This window comes from Mycothermus thermophilus (genome assembly GCF_041956435.1).
Source record: "Mycothermus thermophilus strain CBS 625.91 unplaced genomic scaffold VTJ04scaffold_4, whole genome shotgun sequence".
Taxonomy (NCBI): Eukaryota; Fungi; Ascomycota; class Sordariomycetes; order Sordariales; family Chaetomiaceae; genus Mycothermus; species Mycothermus thermophilus.
In genome coordinates, this window is record NW_027191430.1 from 1,202,976 (window position 1) to 1,220,512 (window position 17,537).

Consider the following 17,537-nt stretch of genomic DNA (forward strand, 5'->3'; position numbering starts at 1 on the left):
ATGCCAGACGGTTTGTTCTGTGGAGGGGCACTCTGCCAGCCCCACTTGCGCCTGGCTGCAAGGGCGCACAGACCACCCCAATCCGTCTATAAAATCCCCCCACCCTCTGCCGCCGACTTTTTCGAATCTTTTCTCTTCCTTTTCTTTCCCCATCCGAGTGCAGGGGTTTTACGCGTATCAGTGAGGATTCGTCCGAGATCGCGTTTTTGCTAGTTGAAAACTACACCCTGACCGCTCCTAGTTGGCTTCGGCTGGCTAGGGAATTTTTGGAACCACAAACTGGGACTTTGGTTTCTATTTTCCCAAGGTCGCATTTTCTTGGACTCTCTTCCCCCTTCGTTGCCAACGCTTGCTGGTCGGGCGTGGCGAAGAAGGATGGATGGACGGATGGGTGGATGGATGGATGGATACAACTTGGGCAACAAACTATCGACACGAGGCTTGGAAGTGTGGGGGAGGAGGGAAGGGAATGCCTGATGGATCGGTTGGGCTGTGATGGAAGTGGTGGCTTGGAATGGTGACTCAGAGGTTTTCGGGTTTTTGAGTCGCGTCCCACGAGGAGTTGATGATTGTTGGGAGCGTTGGGTTTTTATGGTCGGTTGGGATTGGGTCTGTTCAATGATGAGGCGGATGGATGGGGGATTTTTTTGATGATGGCTCGACGACGTGTCGGGATTTGGGTCGCGGCGATGAGGGTTGAAGGAACAGCACATGGTCAGCCTGTGGGCTGTGTCACGGTTGTTGGTGGATAGCCATGTGATGATTTGGAGACCTCACTGGTAAGTATGTCTCCAGCGAGTCATCAATCACACGCGGTAATACACGTTCATCTCTCGTCGACTACGCGAGCTCATGTGACACAGTAAATACAATAGCCACCACCCAGAGTGTATTCATCAAGATGAAGGCGCTTCGAGTTGCGTTCCTCCCTGGTCGTCGTGATGGTGTACAGAACTCCCTTTTTCATCGCCCTGCCAAGATGGGTCATTACCTAAGGGAGACGAAGAGCATGCAGGCTATTAAACCTGTCAAGCACAAAAATCATCTCATCAGCCTGTGTCTCTCAAGCTCAAACCTCAAACCGTCCGACATGCCCATCATGACACCATTCCATGATGCCAAAAGGTTGCGCCAAGCCCCCACAACTCGCCCCGTTGCCTGGGAATCGGCGATCTCACTCCCCATCTCAGCTGGGGATGGTTCCGTCCTCGCGCGGGTTCCTGGTTCGGCAGCGTGCGGCCTTCGCGTCCAGAGGGAAGCGGGATACAGTACGCAAGACAGTGTCCGGCTCCAAGAGTGTCATCCTCGTGTTGCATTCTGCTTCTTCTTCCTCCGTCGGGTTTCCGAGCAAGCATTTCTTGAGATTTTTCCCCAATTTCAATTCATTCTGCTGTCTGCAAAACAGAATCCATGGAACAATCTCTGGGTGCTGTTCAACGGCCAACTGTAATTTGAAACGCCCAAGCCAGAAATTGGCGTCCGCGGCGAGGCCGGGCGTTTTGGTGACCGATGGGTTGGAACCCGCGGGTGGCGGAAGCCTCAAAGACGTGACAAGCCCCCAGGAAAGAGAGATTCCTTAAACCCGATTGGTCAGCCAGCGAAGCCAGGCAAGCCAGGCAAAGAGTTTGCGCACACAAAGACCATCTTTCACACTGTGCAGTCTCTTTCCTGGTGAGGACACCGGACCCACTCCCTGTCCCAACCCTTCCACTCCCCGTCCTGGTTGATGCAGGAAAGAAACAGGCGCCTCCTCACTCTTCGCACCCGCCCATTCTCACCCCATTCCATCAACCGACCAACCTCCGACATCCCCAACACCATCACCCATCGCCCTTCATCCCCGCGAGTCGCGCGACAGCCGCCGACATCGAAGCGACCATATCCGAACCCGATCATTGCATTTCGAAGACTCTGGATGTTTCTTTGATCGCCCGCCGACAGCAGAGAGGTCCATTCGCCGATTGGGGGCTCGGTGATTGCCCCCCGTCGTGGGCGTTTTCGCGCGACTTTGTCGCACCGCCTCTCACAACCCAAGGGCTACCGCCCTCTCCAGCATTCGAAAAACTCTAGATTCCGGCACGTCCATCGCCGCGATTCTACTTTTTCGACCCGGACCGTCGAGTGAACGACTGCGTTGGCTGTTTCGCCAGCGTTTTCTTTCTTTGTGACCCGACGCGTTGCCACTCAACCCCCGACCGACCGGACCGACCGTCGTTCGGCGTTTTCTTCCCCGTCCAACACGGATCCTGACACACCGCCCACCGCCCATCCAGCGCATCTCGGATCCATCATGTCCAGCCATCCCCAGACACCTCAAAGTCCATCTCAGTTCTCTCCTAACGTGAGCGACCTGACGATGAGCATGACGGGCTCTGCCGCGTCCACGACAACCACGCTGCCGACCCCCGCCCACAGCGTCAACGGAAGCTCGCTCACCCAGGACACCGTCATGTCTGAGGACTCCCCGCAGCACAAGCGAAAGCGCGAGATCGACGACATGGGCGACAGAGCGCAGAAGAAAGTTCAGGTCGAGGACCGCAGCAGGCGTGACCTCGACAACCTCCATTTGGATGTTGGCGAGAAATACCTCCTTTGCAGGACTCGTAAGGCTCCCTTCTACCTCTTCTGTGCAGCTATGATTTCTGCAGTTGGTTAGGCAGTTTTCTTGCCATCCCGCACCGCCATGTGGGCTGCGGGTGGAAGTTTTTTGCCTTGATTTCAAGACCGACTTGGGGAGAGGTTGAGGGGGTATATCCTCTTTAGAGACTTGGTTAACGTGGTTTTCATTTTGCAGCGCATCCAAAGCCGAGGCCACCCATCTCCGAGGACCTCTTCGAGAGGTACGGCTTACAAGGGCTCGCGAGCGAGGTCGCCCGCGTTCTTCCCAACGGCGAAAAGAACGCCCTCCGCAAGACGTACAAGGGTCACATCAAGAAGCTAGGCGTGCAAGGTCATTGGGACGAGGTTAAGGAAGATCCCCATCGCGAGTTCGGCCTGCTCTATTTGATGAAGCTCCCCCAGGATGTCTGGGACTCGACCCAGGTTCGCGGTCGGGATATCAGGGACGGGTTCAGCAACGAGGTTCGGCAGAAGATGTTGAAGGCCATGACCATGAGCCGCGGCGTCGTACCGAGAACTCTGTGGGATAGCTCCGTGCTCGGCGACATGGCTCCTGGCAAGGCGGACAAGCTCGCAGGTTCTGCTCGGCCCACGGCACCCAACACCCCTCTTCCCACCGCTGCTGGCGGCGTCCCCGGCGGCATCCCTCGACCCAAGGTTAGCACGCCACAGTTCGCCCAGGATCGAGCCAAGCGCAACATCAAGAAGCGGAGCTACGGTGACAGCAGCTTCGAAGGCTACGGCGAGGGATTCCCGGATGACGATGCCGGCTACTCGACTGGCGAAGGCGAAGGGCAGAAACGGAGGAAGAAGGTGCTCATCAACAGCTAAAGCCCTGCTGCGATGAGGAACCTGTTTGCTGACCTGCGGCCTGAAACAGGCTCACACTTCTTCCAACCTGCCCCATCCCGGCTTCGCCGCCCGCCAACACCCTGCCGCCTACAGTGCTGTTACCAGCAGTTGAGGACGACTCCGTCTTTGAGAGTCACGGCAAGGCTCGCGGCGGCCGGCCTCTGTTGATCCGGGCCTAGCTTGTAGGACATGCCTGTCCCACACAATCTCCGCACCTGAAGCCGCCTGACCCGTGTTCAGGGTGATACCTGGTGTTAATGACGGTTGATGTTGAAGATTTCTCGAGACGGCAAGGCAGAACGACTTCTCACGACTTTGGCTTTCGGATGATGTTCTTCTTCTTTGCATGCTTACGAGAAACGACACACAACCTACGACGACGAAAAAAAAACCAAAACAACAAAAAGACGGTCGGGATTTTGGACGCTTTCAGGTGCCCCTCCTCGTTTTTGGCGGGCAAGCAAGCATGATGGATGGATGGAAGGAAGGATGGAACGATGACATGCGTACTGGGCACCTCGGATCTGACATGGATGATTGGAGGGCGTTGGGTTTTTTTTACTCGAGTCTCTTTCCTAGCGTCATCCACGGTGGATCGACATGCCGTTTCTGCGCGTTGTTGTTATCCAGTTTGAAGATTCATTCAGCTGGAGCTTCTCGTCCCCTGCCATCTCATCGCATCCTCTTCCACAATTTTGCATTTGATACACCACCTTTTACACCGACATTCAGCAATCAGCATGGCGTTTGGGGGATTTGATTTTTTTCTGTCTTCTTTTCTGTTGTCCATTCCGGTCTCAGAAAGAACAAGACAGACCGGGAGCAGAGACCTTTTTTATACCGGCCGGGGGGTATTGCATTTTGAGAGAGACAGAGAGGCAGGCACCCACAAGGGTGAGAGTGGAGAGTCTCAAACTTCAACTTTCATCAACTTCATCAGTTGCTGGGACGGGCTTTGTTGGTTGATGGATGGCTGGTTGGTTTGATTGATTCACGGGATGGGATTTGGGTTCTTGACGGCGATACGATATACGTCTTCCTCTCTCTCAATTCGCTCTCGCATGGTCAAATGGGATGGGGATATCAGGGGGGGTGGGAACATAAGAGTAGCTATCCGTCCATCCGTCCTACGAATGGAATGGGATGATGGTTCTCCTTGGGCATTAGCAAGACGTTCTTCTTCTGGAGGCAGTATTCTCCTCCTTCTTCTCCCCCTCCTTTTTTTCCCCATGGAAGGGAGGATAGATAATTTACAGGGGATCACATCAGATTGGATCGGATTGGCATGAGTTTGGAATGAGAAACGTCTGTTATCGTCGTCATCATCGTCGTTGTTGATGATGTTATTGATGGGTTTTATGTCTCGTGTCCCCAATGGAATGTCATCCATCATGCCTTGGGCCAGCGTACCCAGCAGACGGATCATCACTCCTCCCTGCCCTGTTCTATTGAGCCTACCCCTGATTCATCCATCAGTGTGTGACCTGAGTGGCAAATATGTGCTTTGTATGAAGTACGGATCTAATTATGATACCCAACTGCAGTATTACAGATTAAGTAGTAGTAACTATCCTAGAGATATCTAATAGTATCCATCTCCAGACTCTCTCGACATCTATCCTCAATCCAACGCACACAAAGAAAGCAATAAAACGGTCGTTCGCACTTACTGCCCAGCCATCCGACCTCACCGACGGGATGGTCGTGGGCTCAGCATGCCGTCGTGCTGAGCACTTCCTTCTTCCTTCTTCCACCCTCACCAAGGACACACACCTCCCGAGCCTACATCTATCTTCCCAAACGACACGCCTAATATTAATTCCACAACACCCTGCTTCCCAATCGTCTCATCAACCAATCCCAAGGCCCAATCCCTTCCCTTCTCCCCAGTGGTATGTACTTTCCTCATCCATCCATCCGCCCATGAATCATCACCCATCAAAACCCAAACACCGCCCTCCGCGAAGCATCCTCCCAAACCCACCCGGCCACACGCTCCCCGACGTCGCCGACCAGCCGCTCGTAATGCGGCGCGTCGGCGACGAAAAGCCCGCAGTGCGCGCCCACCTCGTCGACGCCGGGCATGAAGACTTGGATCCACGTCGGGTCGGGGCAGCATTCTCCTTCGTCTTCTTCTTCTTGTTCTCCGTTTGGCACTGCACCTGCTCCTACTCCGCTGGTGGTGGTGGTGGTGGTGGTGGTGGTGGGATGGGAGTGGGAATGGGAATGAGAATGTTTTGCGTGGTGGTTGTGGTGAGGGGTGGTGCAGAATTTTCTTCGTTTTTGTTTGCGTTTCTTTGGTTTGCTTGTTGTTGTTGTGGAGGTTATTGATGGTGGTGATGGGGGTGGTGGGTTTGGATTAGAGGACATTGGGTGGTGGTTTTGAAGATGGATGTCAGATGATACTGCGGATGGGGATGGAGGTGGGTTGGTTGCTGCTTGTTCTTGTTCTTGTTCTTGTTGTTTTTGTTCTTGTTGTTCGCTGAAGGAGGAGGAAGAAGTTGCGGTGGTGATGGTTGTGGCAGGCGGGTTAGATGGCTGAGTCTCAGGTGCTGCCGCTGGTACGTGGGTTGGTTTGAAGGTTTGTAGTGTCTTGTCCAGCGCGGCTTTGTAGGCTTTGCTGGCGAAAGCGAGGGCTGCCTTTCGGGAGAGTTTGTCCTTGCTCGAAGCAGAGGCTGAGCTGGTTGAAGTTGCTGACGGTGGTGGTGGGAAGAAGGGCAGGTTCTGGCCAGGTGGTGGTGGATGGGAAGTCGACGGCGTTAAATCCCGAGTTTTGGCGGGTTCCTGGGACAGAGATTGAGGTGAAGTGGATTCAAGAGGATTGATCCGCGTTGGTTGAGACTCTGGTTGGGCCGTTGTGTCGAGGTTTACCGATGGGACTTCTGAGACCGAGTCCAGAGTTTGGACGCTCCGGCGTGGAGATGCGTCGGTGTATTCCTCGATGGATATCCGTGGAGTAGACACCCGAGATTGGTTCGTGGAAACCGACGAGATTGTTGTCCGGTCAAATTCCAAAGACGATCTCGCAGGTTGCCAGTGCCCATCAGCCCCTCTCGGCCGCCCTTCCGACGACGATGAGGATTTCGCCTTCTTCACCCTGCCCGTCGACACGGTGTAATAATTCACAAACCGAACGCGGACCGCGCCCGGCTGTCCTTGCCACTCGATTCCGTCCTCAAGCTGCCTTATCTTGTTGTATCTCGTCCGCAGCCCGTGGTAGTCAGTCAGGCAGGATGCATACTCGAGATGAGACATGACGTGGGCGGCGGCGGCGCGTAGGAGGTTCTCATCCTTGTATTTTTTGATGAAGTGGACCGTGTTTTTGAACCAGCCGCGGTCGACGTAAGAAACATCGTTGGGAAACGCGGGGTTGAAGTGGGGGTCTGGTTCTTCTTCGTGGCCATGGGTGCTGACTGTCAGTGAGGAGGAGTGTGCTGTGAGGTTCGGGGATGAGGCCCCTGACGGAGGCAAAGGGCTGGCTGGTTGCGCGGGACTCGAGGACTCGGAGGAGGAGGAGGAGGATGAGTCTCGGTCGGCTGAGCCCGGCTTGGGTGAAGGTCTGAAGAGACTTGATATGCCAGAGATAATGACGCCTGGATGGAGGCCCAGGAGAGGAGCATCCAAGGAGACGGTTCCCAGAATGCGGTGACGGAAAGGCCAGCTGTTGCTGTAGGGACCCTGGCTGGGCTTGAACACGTCGACTCGTCAACCATGTGTTTACTCTTCCTGGAAAGGAGGCATAATAAAGTGTGTACATACCAGTAATGCCACTTCGGCCGCCAAGAGCCCACCCATCGAGTGTCCAACCAAGACCACGTCGGTGGTGGGCGACTCGTGGGGAGCGAGCCATTGGCTGAAGTTTTCACAGGCAACGCTGATGGATCTGTAGGTCTTGTACCGGGGGTAGATCTTGGTGTGGACGACGTGGGTCTCGGCGAGCAGAATCTTGAGGAGATTGTGGACATGGGCGGGGAACGAGCGGAAGGACGTGGTGCTCCCCTTGTAGCCGTGGATGTAGATGATGAGGAGTTTGCGTTTCTGGCCTCGGGGATCCGTGGACGAGGCCAGGGACTGTGTCGACGACGTCCTCGGGTCCCGGGGGTTCCACGGGATGTTCAGCGAGCCTCCCAGGGACTTGTTCGTCGTCGGCTCCGGGGGCGGCCCGGGGAGCGGGCCGGTGCCGGCCGGCGTCTGGTCGGCAGGTCCAGGGGCCATGTCGTTGGACGGGGGTTGGGCTGGTGTCCACTGCATGACGTCAGCTTGTTCGTGTTCCTGGCCTTGGCTCAGCGAATCCCCGTCGGTCGAGGAATGCATGTTCAGTATGGCACGTCTGAAGAAGGACTCTCCAAGAATCAAGTACTGGATATATGCTGGAAACCCCGAACGCCCGGGTGACGTGTTCCACACACCAAGAGTCCACCAGACCAAGTCGCTGAAGAAAGATGTGTGTCTTGAATTTCCATGTGCGGGTTGGACGGCGGCATGCTTCGTCATCCCAAGCCCCACTCTTGGCCCTATTTCAACTCAGGAACACTCGCCAAGACGCAGGGGAGATCATGATAAGTTCGATCAGTCATCCTCTTTGGTACCAGGACGAGATATGGCGTTCGAGGGCTGATGACGGCATGAGCTCTCAGATCTGTTGACATTTGTCATGCCTCGGGAACAATTGTCTTGAAGGAGGTGGTGTAACTACTGTGTAGGTATTCCAGAAAGTGCGGGCTGCAGCAGGCCAGGGGATGCGTGCTGAGGGGTGGGATTCCAGCCTGGCCGGTGCTTCTGTGGAGCCATGGAACGGTTTGGGTTTCCCGGTTCCAGGTTCCAGCCCGATTCGCTCTTGGAGTCCTGGTCGCATTGATGTTTGCCGTGGTTTGGCCTCGGCGTTCAACGTTCAGAGTCTCGGGCTGGACAGAAATACGGGAAAAGAAATTCAAAAGAAATTGCTAATTCAGGTAGTTTACGCACAGTACAAGAGTGCCGTCTCTGCTGTCTGTTATTCTGAATGGAACCCTTCCAAGCTCGAGTTTGACCTCGTTTTCACCAATCTCGGACCGTTGTTTCGCTGGCTTTGGCTTCAAGCGGCCCGGCCATGGAAAGAGTCGCTGTGGGGGCAGCTGTTGTGCTTCCCTGGTGTGCACCGCGAGAGCCCAGGCTCCTGCCAGCTCGGCCAATGGGAGGATCGGCCGACTGCAGAACACATCGGCTTGGCTGCAACATCAGCCAATGGCTGCGCCGCCCTGGAGGATCAGCCCCACCAAGCGAGATTGGCAGAAGGCCAGTCGAACTCTCTGCTCGCCCACGGCCGAACACGGGAGATGCAATGCACTGCTGCTGGGCTCTTCTGTGCTGATGGATGGGCAATTTTAAAATTAAAATCAACCCGTCCTCTGCCCGCCAGCACAGAGGGATCGCTCAGGGCTCACAACGCGACGCTGCTCGATCGCGCTGCCTCTCTTTTTTTCTTTCGCTCGTTTCCCTTCTTCCTTCTTTTTTTTACCTGATCTCTTCAGGTTTGCCGGTTGAATTCGGCCTTCTCGAGCACGTCCCTGAGTATGCAGAGCGGGTAAGTGGACGCCTTTTTTTGCCCCTTTGCCCCTTTTCCACCAAGGCGAGACGGAATGGTGTCGATTGACGCGAGGGGCCTCTCCAACCAACAGTCGGATTCCCGGATTTCCTTCGACGACGAGGTCGACATGACGGGCTGTTTGCCATCACCATGAGCTGTCTGCTCTGTGTCGCCCAGCACTGCCAGCCTTCTTTTTTACGAGTCGAATCCTTAGTTCCGTCGACGGACCCTTCGGACCCCCTTTGAATACGGGATCGGCTTTGTGAAGCCTGCCATTCGTTTAGCTACCGTTACCACCTGCAAAAACCTCGTGTTCTTTCTTGGTGTAGCTCTTGGCCACACTCGTCCATTCGTTTTTTCACAGCCACGCAACCACCATGGCGAACCACAACGCTGCTGAGGGGCCTTCACTCGCTCAGGCCCGCAGCTCCCGCCCCACCTCGCATGATCACGCTCACCACCACCACCACCACCGTCACCGCCGACATGTAGACGGCTCTCTCAAACATCGCCATTTCCACCACCCCCACGGTCGTTTGTTCCCCAAGGAGGACGCTGCCGCTCCTCCTCCTCACATTCGTTCACCACCACCCACCGAAAACAAGCTGCAGGGTCGCCAGGTTGTCGTCGTCCAAACCGTCTCCGTCGTCCACTACATCGATGCCACCGGTGCAGTCACGAGCGTCAAGACTTTGATCACGGATCCTGTCGCCCGAACTTCGGCAGCGCTTCCAGCAGACTTGCCTGCTGGCACAAGCGTTGTCGACGCCGAATCGCCCACCGTGTCTTTTCCAGATATCCTTCCCGATTCAACCGATGCGGTGCCGTCGACAAGCTCTTTCATCACCGAGTCGGAGACGACAGACTCTGCCCCAGAGCCGACAACCCTCGAATCTACTCCGTCCGAGATCCTGACGACGCCCATCACTACCGCGATTGAATCAACATCGGATGATTACGATTTCCTCGACGAAACAACATCATCCAGTATGACTGCTCTGTCGGGATCCCTTCGGTATCCGCTGTTTGCTAATTCTGGAATGTGTAGCCTACAATCATTCGTTTTCCAGCAACTACACAATCGCTCTCTTTTCCAACTCGACTCGGACTCGCACTTCGACCTCTACTAGCACTCGCTTGACTTCAACTACGACAAAATCCAGCACCTTCTGGACCTCGACCACTGTATCGCCCCTCGAGACAGCCATCATTGACGCTCCTGGGGCCGGATCCGACGCTGGCGTTGATATCCAATCCGACGTTCCTCCCCCTGCGGAACCGCCTGCCGAGCAGCCCTCGGGTCTTACGCCCGAAACCCGAAACGCCGTCGTTGGAGGGGTTGTCGGCAGTGTCGCCGGCATCGCCCTTATTATATTTGCACTTTTGTACTTGCTCAAGTGGAGACACCGTGGTCGGGGCATCATGCTCCTGACTGATGCCGACAGCACCATCCGCCGTCGCCCGTCCACCTCTGGGGGCGGTGGCGAGCTGGGAAGACGTCGGTCGGGCTCGCTCTCGGTCCACGCTGCCTTGGCCAAGTTGAACTCGTGGAGGATGAGCATCACACCGGGTGCTGCGCCAGAACCGGCACCGACAGAGAAGGGATTCTATCGTGTGTCCGGGCGCAAGCTGATTTCGGTCCTCGAGTCTGGCGGTGACGGTTACAGCGACCCCGTCGACAGCGATGCCAAATATCGGAATTCTCAAATGTCGATATTCTCCATGAACCAGGCACCCTTGAAGCTCGGGTCACCGATGCGGCCAGAGAGCGGCGTGCCCATCTTCCACGATGGCCCGCAGCGGACGGCCGTCCAGGAGCAACCGCCTCTTTCTGCTCATCGACGCTCGGCCTTCCCCACGACCATCACCGCTCGCCAATCCGTCCATGTTCGACCTCTGGCTTCCAGGGACGGGTCGCGCGCGTCTGTGTCGAGGTTTACTGAAGGCGCTTGAAGGTGGCGCGAGGGTTGAAAGAGGTGGGATCGATTGCGAGGGCTTTGAACTTGGCTCTGATGCCTGGAACAATGGCAATGGGGCGGGAAACAAGCCGTATCGATCGCGCCTTCAGTTTGGTTGATCTTTTTTTTGGAGAATTGAAAGCGGACATAATGTTGAACAGGACATTTCCGCTAGGATTATTATTTTGGTTTTTGGAAGCCATGCGCGATGGCCGTATCTTTCTTGGTTAGTTATACAACAACTTAAGGATGCAGGATCAGGACCCCCACACCCACAGTGTGGTGCTTTATAGGTTCAAACCCGGCCTCCTCATCTGGTTCAGGAGCAAATCTTGGATAGATATAGATGTTTGGATTCGATGTAAATAATATGAGTTGCATTCGTCATCTCACTTGTTTTGTGGGCAAATTCTGGTGCTTCCAAGTGTTGGAAGTGAGTAGCCGACCGAGTGATGAATCTCGGGTTGCTGATGGTGTTTGCTCCGTCGAGGCCGATGATATCCGATCAAGTCCACTCCCATCACGTACCAACAACGTGATTCCCGAGACGAACAGGGGGAACTGTTGGACACCGAGGGTTGGCTGGGATGGGGACCTTATCCCAGCTTGGTCCTATGACCTGGGGTGTTGGTTGCTACCATTACAAGTAGAAATATACAAAGCAAGGTACTCAATTGACAAGACGAGAGAAGCGATGGCAGTTGAGACATCGAGACCTGATAACTAGGTATGCCCACCGGCACGGCAAGCGGAGAATGCCGCCCAACGGTCCGGATGCTGGGCTCCGGACTCCGGGCTCCGGACTCCGGACAATGCCATTAGTCCGAGGCTCCGAAGAAAACACTCCGGCATAGGGCAGACAGCATGGCATGGAAGTGAGTCATGCCGCCGCAGCGACGGGAGCCTCAGGTAAGGCAGTTAAGTCTCTGCTTTATTGCTCGCTCATAGGGAACAGGGTCGTATTAGTAGGTATGTGCAAGATTTGTCATTCTCAACCCGCGCAGAGTGTGTTCTTGATTGATTGATGAGACAAAGTCAATGCGTTAGGGAGGTACTACCTGACCCGTTAGGGCTCGGTTTCCCGGATTCACATCACGCCAACGTCCAACAACACCCCTCCCTCCCTTCTTGTGTGTATGTGTGTGTTTCAAGATTGTCTCACGAAGTCGACCCCTGCACAGGGCACACGCACACACAAAATGCTTCCAATACGTAACCGCCGAGCAATCACAGGGGTTGGTTTTTCCAACGCCACGGCAGGCAGGCGGCAGGATAAGTAATACGTGCTCCGTACTATAGGAGAAGAAGCACGTGGGTGAGGCCGCCGGTCCAGGCAATGGAAGATGCAGAGAAGGTTCACCGAAGCTTGAGCTTTGGAGGTTGGGGGGTTGGTTGGGGCGGGGTTGGCGGCATGATTTGTGCTGGCCGGCCTGGGTTGCGGGATATGCTGCGAGCGCTGCTGACTGAGATACCCTACCTTACCTGATGTTTGGATGGATCTTCTTCTCATTGAGAGGTTGGTTGGTTGGTTGGTTGGGTGTTGTTGTTGATGTGTAAGATCTGAGATGATGGATGTGCAAAGGGTGGTGGTTCAAGCAAGCAGCATCGAACAGATCGATGAGGTCCAGTTGACCGGCTTCGGTACCCAGGAACCACCTAAACCGTTATGGACGAGGGGGGTGGTGGGAGGTGATGCTATCCCCGTCCCCGCTGAGGTGGGTAGGTACCTGAGTTATGCCCCGCCTACCTTACGCTACACTAGGCGGTCATTGAGGTTAAGGTGTATGTTGGAGTAGGAGAATGGAGATTACATAGTCGAATGGAGCTCGAGTCTGGGAGCCTCGGCCTTTTTTTCACGCTTGCACTCTTGTGCGGCGGGAGGTGATGATGCAACCAGGCTGCATCTGCGGCGTGAGCCCCTGGTTCACTTGAGCGTTGCTTGGGGTTTGGGGCTGGGGTTGTTTCTAGTGGGCTGTCCCCCTCCCCCCAAACGACCGTTTGACTCCACACCACCGCTGCCGCACCGGTTGTTCTGGGGCGAGTTGGACGATGCTGTGCTTCGGGATGCCGAGTACACCTAGGTTCCAGGTTATACACGTGGACAGGAACGAGGTCACGGACAAGCTGGTGGTGAGGCCTGGCTTTGTGGGAGAGGCGAAAATCGAGACTTGGATTCTTTGTGTGCATACCGTTTCTACTTACTTTGGTAGGCCGCTTTGATGTTTCGAGGACTCGACGGGCGAGAACTGCGGGCCAGAACGGCACACACATGCCCTGGTGGACAAAACCACGTTGTACCCCATCCCTGGCAGCATCCGTGCGCTCGGCGCAGTTCCCGCGGACACACACCCCACATGGCGCTGCGGACTTCTCTGAGCTCGGCGTCTCAACTTGCTGGATTGGGGCGGTTTGGCCCCGCCATGACACGCATTTTCCCCAAGAATCGTTGCTCCCTGCAACGAGGTGCTCCAGGTCCTGCTGCTGCTGTCGCTGCTGCGTTGCTGCGTTGCTGAGTGTTCGGAGGTGATCCTAGTCGCAAGGGAAAGGGACTTTGCAGAGAAACGCCGCCTAGATTGTCTGGGCTTGAGTTGCCCTTCCCAAAAAGCATCATCCTGCCCTGCCTGTCCATCCCCCGGTCTTGTCTGTTCCAATTCCTCAATCCCTCCTCTCCCGACTCTTTGCCGTCCTTCTCTTCGTCCTCTCCCGTCGTCCTCCGTCCCCATTGTGCCACCTCTTACCTAGATTGCGGCTTCGTGCCCGGCGTCGTCTCTACCAACTACACTACCAACATCGCTCTCGCTCTCGTTCACTCACTCACTCGCTCACTCGCTCGACTTTACATCCTTGCAGCTTTCTTCAGCCTTACGTACCAGCATTCGCCACCTAGATCCCCGCCTTGAACTTGCTCGCCTCACTCAGTGCTGGGCCCGGGTACAGAGACACAAGCGCAGTCGCGATACCTACGATATCCGCCCAGTCGTCCCATCTCGTCCACTTTCACAAGCCGCCGCCACCAAGGACGCACAACCCCCTAAAGCTTACTCCTTTTTTCCCACCATGCGAAGAGAAGAATAGCACGCCTCTGTGTCATCCATTACACATACCCAATCGTGCAGCCTTTGACGTTACTTGCTCAGCCTCCCGTGCCCCCCGTGGGTTCCGCCACACCAGAGCTTCGGAGTGGACGGTAATAATAATAGCAGCACCTTTTCCTGTCGGCGCCTATAGCGTTTCACGAACCAGCCTTGCAAAGACACCTTTAGCAATCACTTTTCTCCCCACTGTTTTTAGATATCTCCAGGGCCTGCCAGATCAGAGATCTGCCCCCAAACTTGAGAGTTTATTATTTGCCCACCGAATCTGACTTCAACCGCCCTCGTTGCTCCTGCCGCTTGCCGAGAAGCCGTGTCCCCAACACAACGGCTGACGACAACGCCTCGCAACCATGGATCAACATATGCATACGGGCTTCCAAATGCCCATCCCGCCACCGCCGCTCATGAACCCGCCGCCCCAGATATTTGGGGGCTACAACGACCACGCGCTCGGCATGCCGCAGCTGCCGCCAGACCTGCTCGCGGCGCAGATGTTTGCTGACCATGGCTTGCTGGAGGATACCAACGAAGCCAAGAGGAGGAGGATCGCAAGGGTGAGTAGTGTGATGATGATAATGATGGTCGAAGGGGGAAACCGGGCTTCGGCGCTGACTCGCGGTCACGGGCTAGGCATGTGATATGTGTAGGAAGAAGAAGATCAAGTGCGACGGAAAGCTCCCGGCTTGCACGCATTGTACCAATTACAAGACGGAATGTGTGTTTACCCAGGTGGAAAAGAAGCGCCAACCGCCAAAGGGGTAAGTGATTGTCACTGGTGGTTGTCAGGTGACGTGAGCTTACACCTCGCATAGGGCCAAGTACATTGAAGGTCTCGAGAATCGCCTAGGGCGCATGGAACATCTGTTGCGTCTTTCAGGTAAGTAGATACATGACGTGCAGATCTCGGCGGTGCCCTGCTGTCGTCTGTGGGAAGCCCCGCTAATGCCGATACAGGCCTACTTGGTGAGGACGACGATGGCGTCACGGACCTGGGGACGCTCGAGAAGAAGCTCGTCGAGAAGCAACAGCACCAGCAATCTAGACAGGCCTCCCAGGCAGCATCAGACCCGACATCGCCCCAGCCATCCGGTGCGCGGGATGGAAGCGGTTCGACACCGCACAGCTCGGTGGCCTCTCCGGCGCCGACCAAGGATGGTGACAACAAAGCGAGGGCTTCTTCGCCAGAGAAAGGGGAAGATCGGGAAGAGGTTGCCGAGCTGTCCGAGATGATGTGCTCGTTGGTCACCAATCAGGACGGCGAGACGCGGTACATTGGGTCTTCGTCGGGCTTTTCCATCTTCTCGCCCAAGGGGATCCAGTGGGTGAACGAGAAGATGGGCGATACGTCTTTCCAGCAGATGATCTCGGATGTCTCGATCGACGATCACAAGTGGACGGCCTGGAAGCCTGACGTGTTTGGAGACCTCTTCCGCCGTACCATCTTCCGCCAATTACCACCAAAACCCGAGGCGTTGTCGCTGCTCAAGGACTACTTTGAGAACTTCAACTGCATGCTCCCGCTCTTCCACCAGCCGACATTCATGCACCTGGTGGAGAGGCAGTACTCGAACGACCCGTACACGGGGACTGGGTGGTGGGTGAGCTTGAACGTGGCGCTCGCCATCGCCTACCGCCTGCGCGTCACGAGCAAGTTGGTCCCACAGGAGGAGGATGAAAAGGCTTGGGGCCACATGAAGAACGCCATGGCTTGCTTTTCGGAACTGGCGATGCGCAACACTGATCTATGGAGCGTTCAGGGCTTGCTCGGCATGTCGCTCTTCATGCAGGGAACGCCAAATCCCCAGCCCACGACGTTGCTTATCGCCACGGCCATCCGGCTCGCCCACAGCATCGGCCTCCACAAGCGCGGTACCGGGTTCAACCTGAACCCCATCGAAATCGAGCAGCGCAGGAGGGTGTTCTGGATCGCTTACATGCTGGACAAGGATTTGTGTCTTCGCTCCGGACGGCCGCCGGCGCAGGACGACGATGATATGAATGTGGATCTGCCCGACGCCGATCCGGCGGACGGAATTGGCAACATTCCGCTCGCCGACGGGAAGGGCAAGATGAACCTGTTCAGGGTCATGTGCGAGCTCGCGCTCGTCGAGAGCAAGGTGTACAAGCGGCTGTATTCGACCAAGGCGATGAGGCAGTCGGAAGGCGAGCTGCTCAATGCCATCGGCGAGCTCGACAAGGAGCTGGAGGACTGGAAGGACCGCATCCCCATCGACTTCCGCCCGGAGCACGAGATCAAGGCGTCCCACACCCCGCTCATCCTCCACATTGTCATGCTGCACTTTAATTACTACAACTGCTTGACGACCATCCACCGTATGTCGATCCACCACGGATACTGGACGAGCCGCCTGTCGGATTTTGCCATCCAGGGGCTCAACACGAGGCCGCTGAACCCGAGGATCTTCTCGTCGGCGGCGCTGTGCACGTCCGCGGCGAGGGCGTCAATATCGCTGCTGAAGTACATTCCGCAGGGAGACTTTTCGTGTGTCTGGTATGTTGGGCCTTGAGTTGGTTTTTGAGTTTGTGGAGTGATGTTGCTCGCTAACCATGACCAGGATGGTTTTGTACTTCCCAGTGTCGGCGCTCATGACCCTGTTTGGGCATATCTTGCAGAACCCACTTGATCCGAGAGCGCGGTCAGACGCGAAGCTGATGAACGTGGTGGTCAACTTCATGTCGATGCTCGGCCAGGAGGCCGAGACCGGTGGTGTCCACCGCATGCTGGGCGTGTGCTCCGAGTTTGAGCGCATCGCCAGGGTCATTATTGAGAAAGCCGAGAAGGAGCACGCGTCCAGGCGGAAACGGAAGAACATCGACCAGTCCTCGGCCAACAAGAATGGTACCAACCACAGCAGCAGCAGTCAAAACGACAGCACCGGCAAGACGAACGCCGACTCTTCGGCGTCGTTCAAACCCAACCCGGCCCCGCCATCACAAAGCCGACCTACGACGTCGAGCTCCGCCACGCCGCAGGCCAGCGGAAACTCTGCTGCTGCTGCCGCCTCTGGCACGGGGCAACCCTCACGCGCCAACGAGCAGCGCCGCTCATCACCAAACGCACCCAACCCCAACGGCAACAATTACAGCCCCATGGTGGGCACCATGAGCCAATCCCCGTCACCGGGCGCCGCGCCTGCGGGCTGGCAGAACGAGTTCACGCCCGACAGCTCCGATTACAATGCCTACGCGGAGCTGGCAGGGTTCGGGGACGCGGCGATGGGCGGCATGGCAGGAGGTGGCGTAGGCGGGCTTGGGAGTCCCGGGTACGCGCCTGGTGTGGGCGGGCCCGGAGGGGTCATGTATGCCCAGCAGCAGCCTATGTTGCCGCAGGATTTGTTTAGCTTGCCCATGACGCTGGATTGGAATTGGGCGGAGATGAGCGGCGGGGCGTATCCGGGGGTGGAGAATGGGAATTTTGGGAGTTGA

General features: G+C 56.2%; 8 protein-coding genes across 8 annotated transcripts; 6 read left to right on the top strand and 2 right to left on the bottom strand.

Annotated features, from left to right (window-relative positions):
* Nucleotides 1–1,090: 1,090 nt before the first annotated feature.
* VTJ04DRAFT_6166 (uncharacterized protein) lies at nt 1,091–2,250 on the top strand (the record flags this gene model as incomplete). Its single annotated transcript, XM_069364359.1, has 3 exons — nt 1,091–1,268; nt 1,733–2,010; nt 2,071–2,250. The coding sequence occupies 3 exons, from the start codon at nt 1,091–1,093 to the stop codon at nt 2,248–2,250; spliced, it is 636 nt and encodes a 211-aa protein (XP_069218193.1).
* A 40-nt stretch (nt 2,251–2,290) lies between these two features.
* VTJ04DRAFT_6167 (uncharacterized protein) lies at nt 2,291–3,450 on the top strand (the record flags this gene model as incomplete). The annotated part of the gene is made up of 2 exons (XM_069364360.1): nt 2,291–2,603; nt 2,795–3,450. 2 exons carry the CDS (start codon nt 2,291–2,293, stop codon nt 3,448–3,450), a joined length of 969 nt encoding a protein of 322 aa, XP_069218194.1.
* Nucleotides 3,451–5,409: 1,959 nt separating this feature from the next.
* On the bottom strand, nt 5,410–7,785 carry VTJ04DRAFT_6168 (uncharacterized protein; the record flags this gene model as incomplete). Its single annotated transcript, XM_069364361.1, has 2 exons — nt 5,410–7,158; nt 7,231–7,785. 2 exons carry the CDS (start codon nt 7,783–7,785, stop codon nt 5,410–5,412), a joined length of 2,304 nt encoding a protein of 767 aa, XP_069218195.1.
* Nucleotides 7,786–8,824: 1,039 nt separating this feature from the next.
* On the top strand, nt 8,825–9,191 carry VTJ04DRAFT_6169 (uncharacterized protein; the record flags this gene model as incomplete). Its single annotated transcript, XM_069364362.1, has 2 exons — nt 8,825–9,034; nt 9,129–9,191. 2 exons carry the CDS (start codon nt 8,825–8,827, stop codon nt 9,189–9,191), a joined length of 273 nt encoding a protein of 90 aa, XP_069218196.1.
* A 223-nt stretch (nt 9,192–9,414) lies between these two features.
* On the top strand, nt 9,415–10,990 carry VTJ04DRAFT_6170 (uncharacterized protein; the record flags this gene model as incomplete). Its single annotated transcript, XM_069364364.1, has 2 exons — nt 9,415–10,024; nt 10,086–10,990. The coding sequence occupies 2 exons, from the start codon at nt 9,415–9,417 to the stop codon at nt 10,988–10,990; spliced, it is 1,515 nt and encodes a 504-aa protein (XP_069218197.1).
* A 248-nt stretch (nt 10,991–11,238) lies between these two features.
* VTJ04DRAFT_6171 (uncharacterized protein) lies at nt 11,239–11,516 on the bottom strand (the record flags this gene model as incomplete). Its single annotated transcript, XM_069364365.1, has 2 exons — nt 11,239–11,326; nt 11,389–11,516. 2 exons carry the CDS (start codon nt 11,514–11,516, stop codon nt 11,239–11,241), a joined length of 216 nt encoding a protein of 71 aa, XP_069218198.1.
* Nucleotides 11,517–13,349: 1,833 nt separating this feature from the next.
* On the top strand, nt 13,350–14,070 carry VTJ04DRAFT_6172 (uncharacterized protein; the record flags this gene model as incomplete). Its single annotated transcript, XM_069364366.1, has 2 exons — nt 13,350–13,481; nt 13,738–14,070. 2 exons carry the CDS (start codon nt 13,350–13,352, stop codon nt 14,068–14,070), a joined length of 465 nt encoding a protein of 154 aa, XP_069218199.1.
* Nucleotides 14,071–14,440: 370 nt separating this feature from the next.
* On the top strand, nt 14,441–17,537 carry VTJ04DRAFT_6173 (uncharacterized protein; the record flags this gene model as incomplete). Its single annotated transcript, XM_069364367.1, has 5 exons — nt 14,441–14,644; nt 14,721–14,848; nt 14,903–14,967; nt 15,045–16,602; nt 16,667–17,537. The coding sequence occupies 5 exons, from the start codon at nt 14,441–14,443 to the stop codon at nt 17,535–17,537; spliced, it is 2,826 nt and encodes a 941-aa protein (XP_069218200.1).